The sequence below is a fragment of the Felis catus genome, chromosome F1 (genome assembly GCF_018350175.1).
Source record: "Felis catus isolate Fca126 chromosome F1, F.catus_Fca126_mat1.0, whole genome shotgun sequence".
Classification (NCBI taxonomy): domain Eukaryota; kingdom Metazoa; phylum Chordata; class Mammalia; order Carnivora; family Felidae; genus Felis; species Felis catus.
Genome location: NC_058384.1, coordinates 1,370,515 through 1,390,909, shown reverse-complemented (window position 1 = coordinate 1,390,909; position 20,395 = coordinate 1,370,515). Strand labels below are relative to the sequence as shown.

General features: G+C 41.5%; 1 protein-coding gene across 15 annotated transcripts in view; it reads right to left on the bottom strand.

Moving 5' to 3' along the window:
* The window catches only part of DNAH14 (dynein axonemal heavy chain 14), a 320,839-nt gene that overhangs the window by 241,275 nt on the left and 59,169 nt on the right, over nt 1-20,395 (bottom strand). For 14 of the 15 annotated variants that reach the window (XM_045049347.1, XM_045049348.1, XM_045049345.1 and 11 more), the window contains 4 exons: nt 19,899-20,043; nt 15,650-15,781; nt 7,131-7,381; nt 1,240-1,369 (listed from right to left, as the gene is read on the bottom strand). In XM_045049347.1, the coding sequence (XP_044905282.1) occupies nt 1,240-1,369; nt 7,131-7,381; nt 15,650-15,781; nt 19,899-20,043 (658 nt within the window). The remainder of the gene's footprint in view (nt 1-1,239; nt 1,370-7,130; nt 7,382-15,649; nt 15,782-19,898; nt 20,044-20,395) is intronic. The other variant, XM_045049346.1, reaches the window with a different exon arrangement.

Sequence of the window (20,395 nt, the reverse complement as noted above, 5' to 3'; positions counted from 1 at the left end):
TTCTTTTTGAGACAATGTGACAGACAGAGTGCAAACAGCGGAGGGACAGACAGAGGGAGACACAGAATCCGAAGCAGGCTCCAGGCTCCGAGCTGTCAGCACAGAGCCTGACCCGGGGCTTGAGCTCACGAACCGTGAGATCATGACCTGGGCCGAAGTCGAACGCCCAACCGACAGAGCCACTCAGCCGCCCCTCCAATAACGTATTTTTAAAAATACAGAATTAAGCTACTAATAGGAGAAATACAAACTGAAATTTAAAACGTGAACATTTTCCCTTGTTACCAAATCTACCTAAAATATTTAAAAATATGTAAAACATACATATTATACAGTGCTATCTCATAAAAATGCTGCTTTTGCAAAGCAGGAAAAGTATCTACTGTATAAAGTTGAATCCCGAGAAAATATTGTCGGGGGCAGGATACAATTCCTCATGTCAAGAAAAGATTTCCCGGGGCACCTGGGTGGTTCAGTCAGGCAGGCATCTAACTCTTGATTTGGGCTCAGGTCACGATTTCATGGTTCGTAAGATCGAGCCCTGCATCAGGCTCTGTGCCAACAGCATGGATCCTGCTTAGGATTCTTGCTCTCCTTCTCTCTCTGCCCCTCCCCCACTCACATGCACTCTCTCTCCCTCTCAAAATAAATAAACATTAAAAAAAAAAAAGATTTCCTAGTGTAAGTTTTTCTAGGATTCTGTTAAGAGGTTTTATAATTTGGCTTGTGTCATTTTTGAGTTAACAACAAAAAATGTTTTTGTTATTTGCTGTTTTCTGTAGAATGGTAAAGAGTCAAAGGTAGACAATAGTGGGGGCGGAGGGGGTAACTGCTACTTTAGATAGGGTGGCCCTCCCGCACCAGTCCCGTGTGAAAGCCAGCATACGGCAGCACTCCGCATTCCCTTATCTACCTTTGTGTTTCCTCACTGCACTCATCACTTCAGTCCCTGTCTCTCCTGGTGCAGAATATAAGCTCCAAGAGATCAGGGAATTCGTTCCACCCGCTGGTGAAATTTCAGAGCCGAGCCCAGTGACCGGTGTATAATAAGTACTCAATAATGCATGAACAAATGAACCAACTGAGATAAGTGTCATTACAGCTTTCTACAGTGGGAGGGACGTGTATGTGTGTGTGGTGCGCAAACAATTGTGAATAATCATAAATCACATTTTTAATTACAAAACTTATTCATTTTACATTAAAAATCTGTGCTTATATTTTTCAAAGACCACTTACCTCATTAATATCTGCTTCCATTTTCACTTCTGACTTTAAAACAGAAGTGGCACGTAAATTTGAATTACCAACAAATTCTTCACCATCATTTGTTATCTTCCCAGGGAAAGTAAAGATATTCTTGTACAGTCTAGATTAAGAAATAAGAAAAAAAAGTCTTTCTAAACTTTGATATCTTACTAATATCCAGAACACATGAATAATTAGACATTCCCCCAAAGAAGATATACAGATGGTCAATTAGTACATGAAAACATGTTTAGCATCACTCATCATTAGGGAAATACAAATCAAGACCACAATGAGATGTAACTTTACACCAAACAGGATGGCTACTATTCTCTAAAAGAGGAAAGTAGTGTTGGTGAGCATTAGAATCCTGGTGCTTCCTGGTGGGAATTAAAATAGGGCAGTTACTGTGGAAAATACCAGGGAAATTCCTCAGAAAGTTACCTGTGGAATTACCAGGTGATCCAGCAACGCCACCTCAGGGCATATAAACGAAAGAACTGAAAACAGTGATTCAAACAGATATTTACACGTCAATGTTTATAGCAACATCATTCACGATAGCCAAAAGGTGAAAATGACCCAAATGTCTATCGACAGATGAACAGATAAATAAAATCTAGTATACACATACAATCATTATCTAGCCTTAAAAAGGAAATTCTCATACGTGTCACAACATGGATGAACCTTGAAAACATTATGCTAAGAGAAATAAGCCAGAAACAATGAACAAATATCGTAGAACTCCACCAAATGGTAGAGGTACCACCAAATGGTACCTAGAATAGGTAAATCCATAGACAGAAAGTCTCTCTGCGCTGAAAGCATGGAAACTGCTTGGGATTCTTGTCCCTCCCTCTCTGCCCTTCCCCTGCTCGTGTGCATGTACGTGCATGTGCTCCTTCTCCCTCTGTCTAAAAATAAGCTTTAATAAGTGAAGCATTTTTATGGAAAAGTAAAGATTTACAGATATAAGCTAACAAAAATAGAATTTAAATAATAATTATTAGGAAGATGGAGAATACGTAAACACACTGCAAAGCATAAGAAACACTAAAACAAGGAGGTAAGAAGGAGGCATAGGGAATTAAGAGCCATCTGAGTGAATCAAGAAAAATAAGAAAACAGAAAAGGAAAGAGAAAAAAACCAAAGTAAAATAAATAATAAGCATAAATGAAATGGGAGGTGCAAAAGCAAAGCATACCAGTTACTAAATCTAAATAGGTTTAATTTCCTAATTAAAAGACAGAAACTATCGGATTAAGTTAAAAAGCAATATCAAACCATAATAAGATAGGCATCTCAATTTAAGGTGAAAAGGGCAGAAAATAAAACTATTAGGAGCTTCTGGCAGCAAGAGAATGGCACAGAACTTTTTTAAAAATCTTTCCACATCCCCTCATAAAAATCAGAGAAACAGATAATCTGAATAGGACATCTATTAAAGAAACTGAACAAATAATTTGTAAGCTTTCAAAATAGAACGCCCTGGGCCCAGACAGGTTTCCTTGTGAAGTCTGTCAAATACTTGAGAAAGAAATTATACCAGTTCATTCTATGAGCCCAGAATTTTCCTGGAACCAGAACCAGACACAGACATCATAAGAAAACTACAGACTAATACCTTTATGAACAGAGACACACAAATCCTTAACAAAATATTAGCAAACTCAATCTAGCTGCCTATACAAAGGATTATATATCATAATTGAGTGGAAACTATCCCAAAAATGCAAGGTTGGTTCAACATACAAAAATGTATATATGTAACATAATGTAGTATACCATATTGGCAGCATAAAGTAAAAAACACATGATCAACTGACACAGAAAAATAGCATTTAACAAAATCCAACATTTCATGCAAAAACATTAAACAAACTAACAATAGAGGGGAACTTCCTCGACCTGATAAGAAACACTTGCAAAAACCCCACAGTTAACATCATACTTAATGATAAAAGACTTAAAGTTTCCCTCTTGAGACAAGGAATAAAACAGGAATGTTCACTGTTGCCACTTCTAATAACGTTGTATTGAAGATTCTAGCCAGGGCAATCAGGCAACAAAAAGTAATAAAAGATATCAGACTGGGAAAAAAAGAAGTAAAATGATCTCTATTTACAGGTGTCACAATCCTGTATAGGAAATCTTAAGGAGTTAACACACACACACACCATTAGCACTAATAAACAAGTTGAGCAAGGTTGCTGGATACAAGATCAATATACAAAAATCAGCTATATTTCAATACGTTAGCAATTAATAATCCAAAATAAAACTTAAAAAATGGTGTTTACAATAGCATCAAAAAAATGAAATACTTCAAAATAAACATAACAAAAGAAGTGTGACACATACACTGAAAACCGTAAAAGACTACTGAAAGAAATTAGACTACCCATATAAATGCAAAGACAATCTCACATCCATGGACTGGAAAACTTTATACTGTTAAAATAAAAATGCTCCCCATATTTATCTAAAGATTCAGCGCAATCCTTACATAAATTCCAGTTGTTGTTTTTGTTTTAGATAGAAATTGGCAATCTTACTCTACAGTTCACAGTAAATGCAAGGGACCCAGAATAGTCCAAACAATGTTGAAAAGCAACAGTGTTATAAAATTCACACTTTCCAATTTCAAAACTTACTACAAAGCTACAGTAATCAAGACTGTGGTACTGACATAGAGATCACCTGAACAAAATTTACAGTCCATATATAAATCCATACATCTATCGTCAACTGATTGTCAACAGGATGCCAACACAATTCAGTGGAGAAAGAATAGTCTTTCTGAGAAACAGTGCTGGGACAGTTGGATATCCATACGGGAAAGAATGAATTTATACCCTTATCTCAGACTGTATACAAAAATTAAAACAAAATGGATCAAAGACCTAAATGCAGCAGCTAAAATTAAAAATCTTAGGAGAATATAAAGGTATAAATCTTCATGATCTTGGATTGGGAAATGATTTCTTTTATATAACAGTTAAAGTACAATCAAGGAGGGGCGCCTGGGTGGCTCAGTCGGTTAAGTGTCCAACTTCAGCTCAGGTCATAATCTCACAGTTCGTGGGTTTGGGCCTTGTGTTGGGGTCTGTGCTGACAGCTCAGAGCCTGGAGCCTGCTTTGGATTCTGTGTCTCCCTCTCCTCTCTCTGTCCCTCCCCGACTCGTGCTCTGTCACTCTCTCAAAAATAAATAAACGTTAAAAAATTTTTAAAAAATAGTACAACCAAAGAAAAAATAAATTGGCCTTTTTCTTTTTTTTTTCTTTTTAACGTTTATTTATTTTGGGGACAGAGAGAGACAGAGCATGAACGGGGGAGGGGCAGAGAGAGAGGGAGACACAGAATTGGAAACAGGCTCCAGGCTCCGAGCCATCAGCCCAGAGCCTGACGCAGGGCTCGAACTCATGGACCGCGACATTGTGACCTGGCTGAAGTCGGACGCTTAACCGACTGCGCCACCCAGGCGCCCCAGAATTGGCCTTTTTCAAAATACGTTTGTGTTTGAAAGGATACTATCAAGAAAGTGAAAAGATGATATATAGAATGAAAGAAAATTTTTGCAAGTAATTATTTGATGATAATAAGGCTCTTGTACCCAAAATATATTTTTAAAATTCTTTATAACTTAACAATAAAGACAATACAGTTTTTTTAAATGTTTATTTTTGAGATAGAGAGACATAGAGCATGAATGGGGGAGGGGCAGAGAGAGAGGGAGACACAGAATCCGAAGCAGGCTCCAGGCTCCGAGCTGTCAGCAGAGCCCGATGCAGGGCTCGAATCTGTAAACTGTGAGATCATGGCCTGAGCCGAAGTCGGATGCTTAACCGACTGAGCTATTCAGGGTCCCCCAAGACAACATAATTTAAAAATGGACGGGGGCACCTGGGTGGCTCAGTCAGTTAAGTGTCTGACTCTTGATTTCAGCTCAGGTCATGATCTCGCAGTTTATGAGTTCAAGCCCCACATCAAGCTCTCCACAAGTGGGCACAGAGCCCACTTGGATCCTCTGTTCCCGTCTCTCTCTGCCCTGCCTCTGCTTGCACTCTCTCAAAAATAAACATTAAAAAATAAATAAAAATAAAAATGGACAAAGGACTTGAACAGACATTTTGTCTGAGAAGATCTACAGATAGCCAATAATATCAAAGGATGCACAATATCATCAGTCATTATGGAAATACAAACCAATACTGTTAAGGAGGTCAGTGGGAACAGATTCAGTAATGGTAGCACCTACTTAGCAGGCATTTAATCTGTTTATTCTCAAAGAACCTAATGATATAGGTATTATTGTTATCTCTAGTTTATAGATGAGGAAACTGAGGTTTAAAGAATTTATGTAACCTCTGTTAGTCTCCTAGCTAACCTAAGTCACACATGTCAGAGATGAAACAGGGATTAACCCAGGTGGTATGATTCCAAAAATACATACACTGAAATACACAAGTATTTCTCCTGTAACCTTAAAAAAAAAGTATACAAGGCATGTTGTATTTTTAAAATAAGCTATGAAATAGTACCATGGAAAAATACATGGGAAAAGTTTAGAAGAAACTGTACCAAAACAATAAGACATTGTCTTTAAGCGATGGAATTAGGGGAATTTTTGTTTTCAATATTTTCTAGTATATGACCAATTTAATATAATAATAAATATATATTTTAAAAAATTATGTTCAGGCGCCTGGGTGGCTCAGTCGGTTAAGTGTCTGACTTTGGCTCAGGTCATGATCTCGTGACTCATGAATTTGAGCCCCACATTGGGCTGTCTGCTGTCAGCACAGAGCTCTCTTTGGATCCTCTGTCCCCCTCTCCCTGCTTGTGCTCTCTCTCTCTCAAAAATAAACACTAAAATATAAATAAGGAAGGAAGGAAGGAAGGAAGGAAGTTCCAAATTAAAAACTTCTCCTAAACACACAAACACACACATACACACATACTTGTGGTTTTAGGAGAAATAAAGTTATAATGCGCTATTACTAAATAGTGCTCTTATATAGGTTAAAGTCCTGGCACTGACTCAAAGCACTTATGAGGCTTTAGATCAATGACTTAAGCTCTGCTGGATCCAATAATAAATTAGAGAAATAACATATTTAAAATTCTTCAAAATTTTATGAATTGATATATTTTTCACTCTCCAGTTATGATACTAAAACTCTGATTTGACTTAAAATAATACTGCTAAATTTTGACGGTTTGAACATAAAGTATCTACAGTCTCAGTTCATATTCCATGGCTCACAAGGCACAGTGATAGATCCAGTTGCGGAAAATAAGAAAAATGTTTTAACAATAGTATTTAAATAGAAGCTAAAAACATTTTGTTTTCCATAGATAGTTGGAATTGACCCAAATTCCAAATGAACCTTGTGGCTACTTCCAGAATCAGCCTCACACATCTTTAAGGGCTAGTTCTGAACTTTGAAGATACAGTATACCTACGCATAGGATTGCCAGGTTTAACAAATTAAAAATAAAGAACACCAAATTAAATTTGAGTTCCAAGATAAACAATAATTTAGGTAATATTGGGACATACTATACTAAAATATTATTCATTGTTAATCTGAATTTCAAATTTCACTGGACATCATGTATCTCAAAGGGCAACCTAACCTATGCAGAATTTGGGGGTGGAAAGGGGAAAAGGGAAATTTTCTTAAATTTCGTGGACAGTATTAAGGAAGGTATTACCAGATAAGAAGTTCAGAATATTGCAAAAACTGAGTACATATAATTTACAAGGAGAATTTTCAAATTCTAGCTTAAGTTATTGGATATCTCCTCCGTAAGTGGCAACATATTACATTATGATCATAAATTCTTTTTACAAGCCAAAAAAGTGTGATTTACTTGATGAGATTTTCATTCTTTCTTTCCCTTGAAAATGGCACTCTAGCAGAATTATTAAATAATTCCAAAAGCAGTGTGACGGCAGTGTTCATCAGTTGACGGATGAGTTCCTGAAATATGTAGTCAACCAGCATCAGAAACCTCAAAATTGTTTCTAATAAACGTCGATATTCAGGCAGCTTGAAATGTGTTGTATAGTCTTCAGAGAGGTTTGACTCAAAATATTCTTTAATTTCTTTCTTTTCTGCCACCTACAATTCAATAAACAATGGAGAAACAAGTGACAACTTTCTATGTTAATACAGCACGATTTCTAATGTATAGTATTTTCATTAGTCTAAATAACACTACAACTCAACGTTATTAGGACAACTTTCAAAAAACTTTATGTTTGCACTGTATTTGAAGAGCAGACCAAAAGAGGCCTATGAAGTTCAGGGTGTCCCTTACAAGCGGACGAGTTTATGGAAGTCCAACGGGAAGTACATACTGATGATTACCTAAGCGTTCCTGCATAGAGGGACCCTCCTCAAGTACGCTAAGAGCTGCCAACGGGGGAGAGTCAAATCTAAATAAAAGGTTCCTTGGCAAACGGCAAATGGCAAAAGCACAGTGAGACCCTCCTCCAGAGGATCAGCGGGGGTCTGTGCCACGTGGGACCTTAAAATGTGGAGTTCTGACACCCAGCCACGTGCCTCAGATAACACACAGGAGTACTGTGCCGCCTGGCACACAGCTCGGACGCAGACAGGGCGAAGGCAGGGATCTGACGGAAGCTGGGGACACAAGAGGGGTGATTGTTTGCTTTTCCTGAAAAGTGACAGGTGCGAACTCGCCACTCTGGGGACATGAGTGGGGGGGGACACCATTTTGCCACTGCCACAGCTCCAGCCCACCAGCACTGATGAACTTCAGTGAACACAGCACCCCCCAGTGGAGACAGGAGCCACCTACACCGCCCGTGCCCCTGCGCCCTGCAGGTGCATCTTCGCTCGGGCAAGTCCGCCTGAGAGTCAGCGCTGCAGGCCCCTCACCGAGAAGACCAGCACAGACCTCCCCCACGCATCAAGTCTACTCATCAAAGAGGCTGCAAATTTCGTCTCTAGGGCAAACAGGATCTAGCTTCTTTTTTCTTTTTCTTTTGATCTAGCTTCTATTAACGAGCAGACCAAAACACATCTCGTTAAAACTTGCCGTACGGTGAGAGGACAAGGTCCAAACACCCCCCATGCAGGCAAGGAGAAACCGTGCAAAGGACTGGCCTGAGGGCAGGAGCAGCCAGAACACGACAGCAGAGTGCAGAGGGGCTGCCTCACCCCTTCTTTTCTGGACCTCTTTTTTTTTTTTTTAATTTTTTTTAACGTTTATTTATTTTTGAGACAGAGAGAGACAGCATGAACGGGGGAGGGTCAGAGAGAGGGAGACACAGAATCTGAAGCAGGCTCCAGGCTCTGAGCTGTCAGCACAGAGCCCGACGCGGGGCTCGAACTCACGGGCCGCGAGATCATGACCTGAGCCGAAGTCGGCCGCTTAACCGACTGAGCCACCCAGGCGCCCCATGGACCTCTTCTTAATATAGCCATCACTCTCAGGCTTTCCTAACAATCACACACCAAAAAACAGTGATGTAGACACAATGACCAGACGGAGGAATTTACCCCAAAAGGAAGAACAGGAAAAAGTAACCGATAGGGTTTTAATTAACACAGACATAAGTTAAGATGTCTGAACTAGAATTAAACAATTATAAGGATACTAGCTGGGCTTGAAAAATGCACAGAAGACACCAGAGAATCCCTTACTGCAGAGATAAAAGAACTAAAACCCAGTCAGGCCAAAATTAAAAATGCTGTAACTGAGTTGCAAGCCCAACTGAATGCAATGCCAGTGAGGACGGACACAGCACAGGGATGAACTGGTGACATGGAAGGGAAAACTATGGAAACTAATGACTCAGAAAAGAAGAGGGAAAGAAAGGCACTGGATCACAAATACAGACTTAGGGAAAAAGCACAGAAACACTTGTATCATAGGAGTCCCAAAAGAAGAGAGAGAAAAAGAGGCGGAGGGTTTATTTGAGCAAACTATAGCTGAGAACTTCCTCAATCCGGGGAATGAAACAGCCACTGAAGTCCAAGAAGCACAGAAAACTCCCACCAAATTCAACAAAAGCCAGCCACTGCCAAGATATCATAGGCAGATTCACAGAACACACAGACAAGGCAAGAATTCTGAAAGCAGCAAGGGAAAAAAGTCCTTAACCTACAAGGGAGGACAGATCAGGTTCGCAGCAGATCTGTCCACAGAAACTTGGCAGGCCAGAAGGGAGTGGCAGGATACATTCAACGTACTCAAGGGGGAAAATATGCAGCCAAGAATACTATATCCAGCAAGGCTGTCACTCAGAACAGAAGGAGACAGAAAGAGTCTCCCAGACAAACAAAAACTAAAGGAGTCTGTGACCACTAAACCAGCCCTGCAAGAAATATTAAAGGGGGACTCTTAGGAGTGGGAGAAAAAAGACCAAAAGTGACAAAGACTAGAAAGGAACGGAGAATATCACCAGAAACACCAACTTTACAGATAACACAATAGCACCAAACTCATATCTATCAATAATCACTCTGAATGTAAATGGCCTAAATGTTCCAATCAAATGATATAGGGCATCAGAATGGATAAAAAAAAAAAACAAAAAAACAAGACCCATCTATATGCTGCCCACAGGAGACTCATTTTAGATCTAAAGACACCTGTAGATTGAAAGTGAGGAAATGGAGAACCATCTATCGTGCTAATGGAAGTCAAAAGAAAGCTGGAGTAGCCATACTTGTATCAGACAAACTAGATTTTTAAACCAAAGACTGTAAGAAGAGATGAAGAAGGCCGTTATATCATAATTAAGAGGTCTATACATCAAGATCTAACAATTACAAACTTTTATTCCCAAACTTGGGGACACTCAAATATATAAATCAATTCATCACAAACATAAAGGAATTCACTGATAATAATACAATAATAGTAGGGGACTTTAACAGCCGACTAACAGCAATGGACACGACATCTAAGCAGAAAATCAACAAGGCAACAGTGGTTTTGAATGACACACTGGACCAGATGGACTTAATGGATATATTCAGAATATTTCATCTTAAAACAGCAGAATACACATTCTTTTTGAATGCACATGGAACATTCTTCAGAACAGATCAAATATGAGGCCTCAACAGTACAAAAAGATTGAGATCATACCATGCATATTTTCACACCACAACACTATGAAACTTGAAGTCAACCCCAAGAAAAAATTCGGATAACCACAAACACATGGAGATTAAAGAACATCCTACTAAAGAATGAACTGATTAACCAAGAAATTAAAGAACTAAAGTACATGGAAGCAAATGGATATGAAAACACAACAGTCTAAAACCTGTGGGATGCAGCAAAGGCAGTCCTAAGAGGGAAGTATACTGCAATACAGGCCTACCTCAAGAAGGAAGAAAGGGGGCACCTGGGTGGCTCAGTCAGTTAGGCGTCTGATGTCAACTCAGGTCATGATCTCACGGTTCGTGGGTTCGGGCCCCTCGTCAGGCTCTGTGCTAATAGCACAGAGCATGCTTTGGATCTTCTGTCTCGCTCGCTCTCTCTCTCTCTCTCTCTCTCTCTCTCTCTCTCTGCCCCTCCCCCGCTTGCTTGCACTCGCTTTCTCTCTCTTGCTCTCAAAAAGTAAACATTAAAAAAAATTTTAACAAAAGAAGGAAGAAAGGTCCCAAATACATAACCTAACCTTACACCTCAAAGGAGCTAGAAAAGAATAGCAAATCAAGCCTAAGGCCAGCAGAAGAAAGGAAATAATAAAGACTAGAGCAGAAATAAATGATGTAGACAAACAAAAAAACAGAACAGATCAACAAAACTAAGAGCTGGTTCTTCAAAAGAATTAATAAAATTGATAAACCTCTAGCCATACTCAGCGAAAAGTAAAGAGAAAGGACCCAAATAACATCACAAATGAAGGAGGATAGATCACAACCAACACCACAGAAATATAAACAATTATAAGAGACTATTATTAAAAATTACATGCCAAGGGGTGCCTGGGTGGCTCAGCTGGTTAAGCATTAGACTTTAAGCTCAGCTCAGGTCATGACCTCATGGTTTGTGAGTTCAAGCCCCAGACAGGGCTTTGTGCTGACAGCACAGGGTCTGCTTGGAACTCTCTTTCTGTCTCTCTCTGTCCCTACCCCGCTTGTGAGCTTTCTCTCTCTCAAAATAAATAAACTTTAAAAAATTTGGGGCGCCTGGGTGGCTCAGTCGGTTAAGCGTCCGACTTCAGCTCAGGTCACGATCTCGCGGTCTGTGAGTTCGAGCCCCGCGTCGGGCTCTGGGCTGACGGCCCGGAGCCTGGAGGCTGCTTCCGATTCTGTGTCTCCCTCTCTCTCTGCCCCTCCCCCACTCATGCTTTGTCTCTCTCTGTCTCAAAAATAAATAAACGTTAAAAAAAATTATTAAAAACAAATAAATAAAAATAAAAAATTAAAAAAATATATATACATGCCAACAAACGGGGCAATCTGGAAGAAATGGGCAAATTCCTAGAAATATACAAACTACCAAAACTGAAACAGGAAGAAATAGAAAATTTAAACAGACCCATAACCAGCAAAGAAATCGAATCGGTAATCAAAACTCTCCCAACAAACAAGAGTGCAAGGCCAGATGGCTTCTCAGGGGAATTCTACCAGATATTTAAAGGAGTTACTACCTATTCTTCTCAAGCTGTTCCAAAAAAATATAAATGGAAGGAAAACTTCCAAACTCATTCTACAAGGCCAGCATTGCCTTGATTCCAAAAGCAAAGACCCCACGACAAAGGAGAATGAACAGGTGATGAACACAGATGCAAAAATTCTCTACAAGATACTAGCAAATCGAATCCAACAGTACATTAAAAGAAGTATTCCTCATGATCAAGCGGGATTCATTCCTGGGCTACAGGGTCGGTTCACTAATCGCGTATCAATTAACCTGATATACCCTGTTAATAAAAGGATAAGAACCATATGATCCTCTCAATAGATGCAGAAAAAGCATTTGACAAAATACAGCATCCTTTCATGATAAAAACTCTCAACAAAGTATAGATGGAACATACCTCAACATCATAAAGGTCATATATGGAAGACCCACAGCTAATATCATCCTCAATGGGGGAAAACAGAGAGCTTTTCCTCTACAGTCAGGAACAAGACACAGATGTCCACTCTCACCAATACTATCTAACATAGTACTAGAAATCTTAGCCTCAGAAATCAGACAACAAAAAGAAATAAAAGACTACCAAATCATCAAGGAAGAAGTCAAACGTTGACTATTTGCAGACAACATGATACTCTGTAGAAAACTTGAAAGACTCAACCAAAAAACTGCTAGAACACATGAATTCAGCAAAGTCGCAGGATACGAACTCAATGTTCAGAAATCTGTTTCACTTCTATACAATAATGAAACAGCAGACAGAGAAATTCAGAAACCAGTCCCATTTACAATGGCACCAAAACCCACAAAATACCTAGGAATAAACTTAACTGAAGAGATAAAAGATTTGCACCCTGAAAACTATAGAACACTTATGAAAGAAACCGAAGACGTTGCAAAAAAAGGAGAAACATTCCGTGTTCACAGATTGGAAGAACGGACATCGTTAAAATGTCTGTACTACCCAAACCAATGTATATCTTTAATGCAATCACCATCACAATGCCACTAGCATTGTTCACAGAGCTAGAACAATCTGAAAATTTTTATGGAACCAGAAAAGACTCCAAATAGCCAAAGTAATACTGAGAAAGAAAACCAAAGCAGGAGGCATCACGATCCTGGACTTCAAGCTGTGTTACAAAGCTGTAACCAATAAGACAATATGGTACTAACACAAAAACAGACACAGATCAATGGAACAGAAGACAGAACCCAGAAATAGACCACAAACGTGTGGCCAAGTAATCTTTGACGAAGCAGGAAAGTACATGCAGTGGAAAAAGGACAGTCTCTTCAACAAATGGTGTTGGGAAAACTGGATAGTGACCACCTAAGAATGAAACTGGAGCACTTTCTTACACCAGACACAAAAATGAATTCAAAATGGATGAAAAACCTAAATGTAAGGCAGGAAACCATCAAAATCCTAGAGAACACAGGCAGCAACCTTTCTGACCTCAGCTGTAGCAACTTTTTTTTTTTTGAGAGAGAGAGGCAGAGAGTGAGCATGCAGGAGTGGGCAGAGGGAGGGGAAGGGGGGAGGGAGAGGAAGAAGGAGGGGAAAGGGAGGGAAGGAAGGAGGGGGAAGGGGGAAGAGAGAGAATGAAATCTTGCCATTTGCAATGATGTGCATAGAGCTAGAGTATATCATGCTAAGCAAAGTAAGTGAGTCAGAGAAAGACAAATACCATATGATTTCACTCATTTGTGGAATTTAGGAAACAAAACAGATGGGGGGGCACCTGGGTGGCTCAGTTAAGCATCCAACTTTGGTTCAGGTCATGATCTTGTGGTTCGTGGGTTTGAGCCCGACATCGGGCTCTGTGCTGACAGCTCGGAGCCTGGAGCCTGCTTTGGATTCTGTGTCTCCCTTGCTCTCTGCCCCTCCCCACTCACATTCTGTCTCTCAAAAATAAATAATAAACATTAAAAATTTTTTAAAAAAGTGAACAGGTGGACATAGGGGAAGGAAAAATAAAGGGAGGGAGGGAGGGAGGGAGGGAGGGAGAGAGAGAGAGAGAGAGAGAGAGAGAAACCATAAGAGCCTTAACTATAGAGAACAATCTGAGGGTTGATGGAGGGAGGTGGGGGCGATGGGCATTAAGGAGGGCACTTGCTGTGATGAGCACTGGGTGTTGTATGTAAGAGATGAATAACCAAATTCTACACCTGAAACCAATTTTTACTATATGTTAACGAACGAGAATTAAATAAAAACTTGAACAAAAGTCTAAACATTTCAGTTATAAGTCATATAAACCAAATCAAACTAGTTTCTGTAGGGAGGGAGGACTTGTTGCCTATCACAACTTAAATGGAAACCTCTTAACAAATATTTATGATGAGACCCTGATGAAGCTGAATGGGAGAAACCAGACTGTGAGTAATCCGTAACCAGGGTCGCAAGACAGATGCCGTTAATCCCTTGGCCAGTGTTCCGGAGTCTGCCTGGGACACGACTGGGCTTCAGGAAGTTAGGGTGACTGAGGAACCAGATGAGGAAGGAGAGTCCTTGTTCCATTGATGAAAAACAGCCGCACTGCATCTTCTTGTCAACAGGCGAAGGCTTGAACTCACTGCTACCCAGTCTCCACCAGAAGTTAATTCAGAGAAACTCTGTCTGAAAACCGAGGGGGACCCGGTCCACCTCTCCCCCCGAGAGCCTCCGCTGTGCGCCTGGACTCGGCCAAAGCAGCGGAGAGAGGCCGCCAGCCTGTAACCAGACGACACGGCATCAGTCCCTCATCCAAGGGCGTCTGTGAATGACACTTCCACGCACTGTCATTCCCCGACCGGGGAAACTCCGTAAAATAATCCTGTCAAGTGAGTCACAGCATCTCAGACAACAATGTTCTGAGGACACTGCTCATTGAATTATTGAGTCCTTTTCATAAAATCCTCAGGCAAGTTTTGTCTCATCTGGTTATGTTTCTCTTGAGCAATGAGTTTTTGTCTTATAAACACTGAACTTTGTAACAAATCGTATTTCCCTATATATGCCAGGTCGGGTCAGATTTTAAGTATCTTGAAGGTATACACGTAAACATCCATACGTGTGCATTTACGCGCGCACACACACACACACACACACACACACACACACACTCTTATGCAGGCTTCCCCCACTCTCCAAAGGTAGAATTGCTACGAAACCTTCCAAAAGCCGCAGCAGCATAAAGCCAAGAAGCCATTACCATTAATTTATATGGAAATTTTTTGAGCCTTCCCACACCCCAAAAGGCTTTGCTGACAGCTGCACAAAACTAACTGGCGCTCAGAGACGCCTCCGCTCTCGAAGCCCCGGCCAAAGGGAAGCCACGCGGGGCCCGGGGAAGGAGCTGGGCCGGAGCCCTGCTGCCCCGTAACCACCGCTGTAATAGACGCGGAGGGTTCTCTGTGCTTCTGGCCTTTTTTTGTAAAAGCAACATCCTCTCTGGATTTCAGCTAACAAACCAGCTATGCATATACACCTGCTGTGAAGCAAAGTGGTGTAAACGAACTTTCACAAGGTGGGGGGGGGGGGGGGGAATATACCTGCACGCGCGTACACCTGCACCCCACACGGCCCCTGCAAAGTGTCCCGTGCCCGGTGACCATGCGGCATTAGCTGCTTGGCCTAAGGAACCACCTTTGTCCCTCCGCCTGCCCATTTCTAACTCCGCCTCCAGGCACGCAACCGGGAGACGCTGCTTCGATCAGTAGGTCAGTACGTTACAGGCTGACAGAGAGAGAGGAGAGAATGAAAGAATTACCTTTAAAAATGTACGTTTCATTTCGCAAATAGCCTTCTCTCTGATATCCTCAAGCTGTTTCACTGCCTGGGTAGCCTGCCGTGCCTGTTCTTCACAAAATCCATCCAGAGAATACGTTCGGGACCTATCCAGCTACTCCCCCGAGAGATGTTGAATGTTGGAAAGTCAAGTTTGTTACAAAAAAAACAAAAAAGACACGAAACATCCTGGTCACCCTTTCATGTCATAAAGAGCATATTTTAAACTCTCTTTCATATACATCATGCTTTGTACACCAAATGCTTTCCGTGTTCTTCAAATCCACACACTCACAGTTAAACTACATCTTAATAAAACACAGAAAAATACGTTATTATTTTAACTGTAATGAAGATTAAGCCTAAGCAGAAGAACTCAGGAGTTGGGGTGTTTTGAAATATTGGAGCCCCGGGGAGCCACCAAACCCAGGAATTGCTTTTACCCTTGAAATCTCGATTGCGTGCAAAATTACAGATGTGAGCACTAAATGTCGGATAAAGAGGCTAAAATTAAATAATCCAAATGACGTGAAGTGTGTGCTGAGCTCACTCGGAATGCAGCACGGGGGAAATCCCATCGGCTGTGCTACTGGGCCCCACAGCACACAGACATTTCACCCACTCACGGTAGCCCAGCGTCTTTCCTCCTTGCAGTGTTTTCCTGTTTTTCCCACCATGTGTTAATTCTCTCACCAAAACGCATTTTCATCGACAAACACGCACCTTTATCCCGAGTGGTACTCTAATACTTGGTAAGTGTAGGCTTGCAAAAAAAAAAAAAAAAAAAAAGATTGAAAAGTGCTCCCCTAACCTTAAAATTCTGCATTAACTCTGTGTTCTCCCTCTCCTCGTCCTTTTTCTGGTTACCAGGCCCTGATCTTTCCAGTAAAGGTGTCTCAAAATGTCGCTTCCTTTCTGAGCTCACTGCCAACCACTAACTGAAGTCACTCTTGCTCACACCTGCATTATTCTAGTGCTCTAACCATCTCTTTGCCTCTCCCTGCCTTCCATTTCCCCCACAAAGTGACATCACATTAATTTTCCTAAAATGACATGTTCAGAAACTTTCAATCACTGTTAAGAATAATTCTCAGAGTTTACTCTGCAGAAGAACCGCGCGGGGAGCCTGTGAAACGTGTAGATGACTAGCACCGCCCACCGCACTCTCCCCCAACAGGGGTGCGACACAAACACTCACATTTTCACGAGGCAAAGTACTGAGCCCCCAAGACACAATTATTCTTGAACGCAAATCCCAACTCTCCAGCTGGTTCTATGGCCTTGGATAAACCGGTCTCCCTAGGTCTGGACGAAATGAGAACGCAGGCCCTTTCCCATCTGTTGTGGACGCTCCGGGGCCCTGCGGCGCTCACTCGTCCACACAGCACGTGCACAGTCGCTCTGGGCCCTGTGGCGCACATTCATCCACACAGCACGCACACACCTGCTCCAGGGCCTTGAAGCACACACCCGCTCACCACAGCACGTGCACACTCATCCCAGGGCCCTTCAGTGTACATTCGTCCACAAGACACACACACTCACTCCGGGGCTCTGTGGCGCACACTCATCCACATAGCACGCGCACACCAGCTCCAGGGCCCCGCAGCGCACAGTCGTCCACACAGCACGCGCACGCTTGCCCACCATACCACGCACACACCCGCTCCGGGGCCCTGCGGCGCACACTGGTCCACACAGCACGCGCACACTCGCTCCGGGCCCTGTGGCACACATTCGTCCACACAGCACGCCCACACCTGCCTCGGGGACCCCTCCTTGGTACCTGCGTCCCCAGCAGTCCACCTTCTGACTCCTGACCCCCGACTCGGTTCTCCAGACTACAATTCCCTGCTGTCCCTCCTTCTGGGCCTGGTTTCTCCAGTGGGTCTCAGGAACTCCTGTCCCCGCGAACTTTCCTCACGACCCCCACCAGGAGCGCCCCCGCTCACAGCAGGTTCAGCTCCTAGCTCCCCCTCAGTCTGCTATTCTTGGCCCAACATTCAGACCTAACCTAACTTTCGAATCTAACATAAACTGAGCGCTTTCCTCACATTCACATACACCCCCCCCTCCCCGACCCAGCTCCCCAGCTCCTCAAGTCCAGCGCGGCCCAGCTCATCACGTCCTCCTTTCCCACAACACGCCTAGCCTTCCACTGCAAAGGCTGGTCTCCGCTTCCCCCGAATCTCTGGGGCGTGAGTATTTCACAAGCATCGTCTGCCGATAAATCCTCCTTGCCTTCTATTTTGCTACCTGGTTGGCTAGAATGATTAGCAAAGTTGAGGGACTGCCTCTAGAATTAGCAATCATTTTTCTGTGTAAAGAATCATCTCTTCCAATAAACTGTAAGCAAAGGAAAATTAACAATACCTCATTTTTAGTTTTACCCATCTCCTCTGCGTAAAATAGGTAATTGACAAATATTTACAGGGTCTAAGGTCTCCAGGGAAGAGTCCTATCATCCCTTCTCTGTCACTCTGTGAGCATTACCATCCATGAGGCACAGCCTTCACGGATATACTAAAGTTTCCTTTGCCTTGACGCCCACCATTAACTGGTAAATTCTGTGACTCGGTCACTCATAAAACAATCTAATATAGCTGTCCAACCAATTTCCTTCTAGAACAAAACCATATAAAAGTACTCTTCAATGAAATGTCTCATACTTAACTTGAATTTAATCCTTTTGAAACATTAATCTCAATACAGTTATAAAAATACACTTCATCTGTAATAATTCATTTTTTCATTAATTCTTTTATTCACTCGAAGACTCTTATTAAGCATCTACGTATCAGCCACTATATACAATCAATTCTAAAAATACGCTGATTTATAGGTATTAACCATATTACACATATATAGTCAACACAATTAATTTTTTAGTTGATTATCCAATTTGAGTTGATTTATCAAATCCTTTCACTATTTTTAAGTCTACATGACTATCAATTTTACTTTTTAGTACCTCCTTCACACAGTGGGTAAATGAAGCAAGAGCTGCTGGAATCCTGTTCAACTGTATACTAAACACTTAAAACATACAGTTCTATATGCTTTAACCTCTCTGAAAGAACTATTCTAGGGACGCCTGGATGGCTCAGTCAGTTAAGTGTCTGGCTTTGGCTCAGGTCACGATCTCATGGTTTTGCTCGTAAGTTCGAGTCCCGCATCAGGGTCCCTGCTCTCAGCACAGAGCCCGCTCGGATCCTCTGTTCCCTTCTTTGTCTCTGCTCCGTACCCTCACTCTGTCACTCTCTCAAAAATAAATAAAACATTAAAAAAAAAAAAGAAAGAACTATATAAACTAAAACATTCATTAAGAAGGTCACCCTTTCTGGGGCGCCTGGGTGGCTCAGTTAAGCATCCGACTTCAGCTCAGGTCATGATCTCACAGTCTGTGAGTTCGAGCCCTGCGTCGGGCTCTGAGCTGACAGTTCAGAGCCTGGAGCCTGCTTCAGGTTCTGTGTCTCTCTCTCTCTCTGCCCCTCCCCTACTCGTGCTCTGTCTCTATCTCAAAAATAAATAAAAACATTAAAAAAATTTTTTTAAAAAGAAGGTCACCCTTTCTTAGAATTGTGGAACAGAAAAACCCATAAATTGAAGCAAAACCTCCAAGTGGCAACTTATGACAATTTCTTGCCACGTAATCTTGAGAGAGAAGAACATCGCAGGTAGCTAACAATTATATATTAGAAATTACTATTTATAAATGATATTGCACATTTAGAGTTTTGAAAATAAAGAAATGGCCTCATAACAGACTTAGGTTAAACTGAGGGATGAAACTATGTATAAAGAATGTTGTTAGGGGCGTCTGGGCGGCACAGTCAGTTAAGCGTCCAGCTCATGATTTCAGCTCAGTTCATGATCTCACGTTTTGTGAGTTCAAGCCCCTCACCGGGCTCTGTACTGACAGTGCGGAGCCCGCCTGGGATTCTCTCTCTCTGTCTCTCTCTCTCTCTCTCTCTCTCTGCCCCTACCCTGCTTGCTCACTCTTTCTCAAGTAAATATACTTAAAAGAATTTTTTAAATAAGGAATGTTATTAATTATTAAAAATGACTATCCATGGAAATGATGTTCTTTGCAACTATTTTGGAACGTTAGTCATCTGTAGTGATGGTTTCTTCTGGATCTAGAGACAGGTATCCCTTTGATTCAAAACTCCTTTTGTTCCTCCTGGTTTCTACCTGCAAATAGAGACTAACAGTAGTATGCTGCTCCTCACCTTGATGAGGCAAACGGCAGATGGAGTTTCTTCATATTCTTTTCCATGTTTGCAATCAACTGCATCTTCACAAAGTCCCTTTACATAGAGCAGACAGCCTTGAAATAACTCATCAGCCCCAAAAAGATGGCGGCACAAAAATGACCTGAAAGGTAAAAACTTTCCAGACTTATCTGGCTCCTGTTCAAAATGAATACAATTCACTTAGAGGGAACCGTGTAATTTGTTTCGTATCCATATGTGTCATATCTACTGTATTTTAAATGACATTAATAAACATTAGTAAGCATAATGGGGTTTGTTTGGCTGATGATGTTGAAAGCAAGGTTCTGGTATTGGGTGTGTTGAGTAAAAAAATACGAGGGCAAACAAGCGATGATATACTTTTACGCCACTGAGTTCTAACAACTTTGAAACAGTAGGCAGCAATGTACAACATAAGTTATATTTCCCCTATTAAATTTAAATACTTTTCCTCAATTTATGTTTTCCCCAAT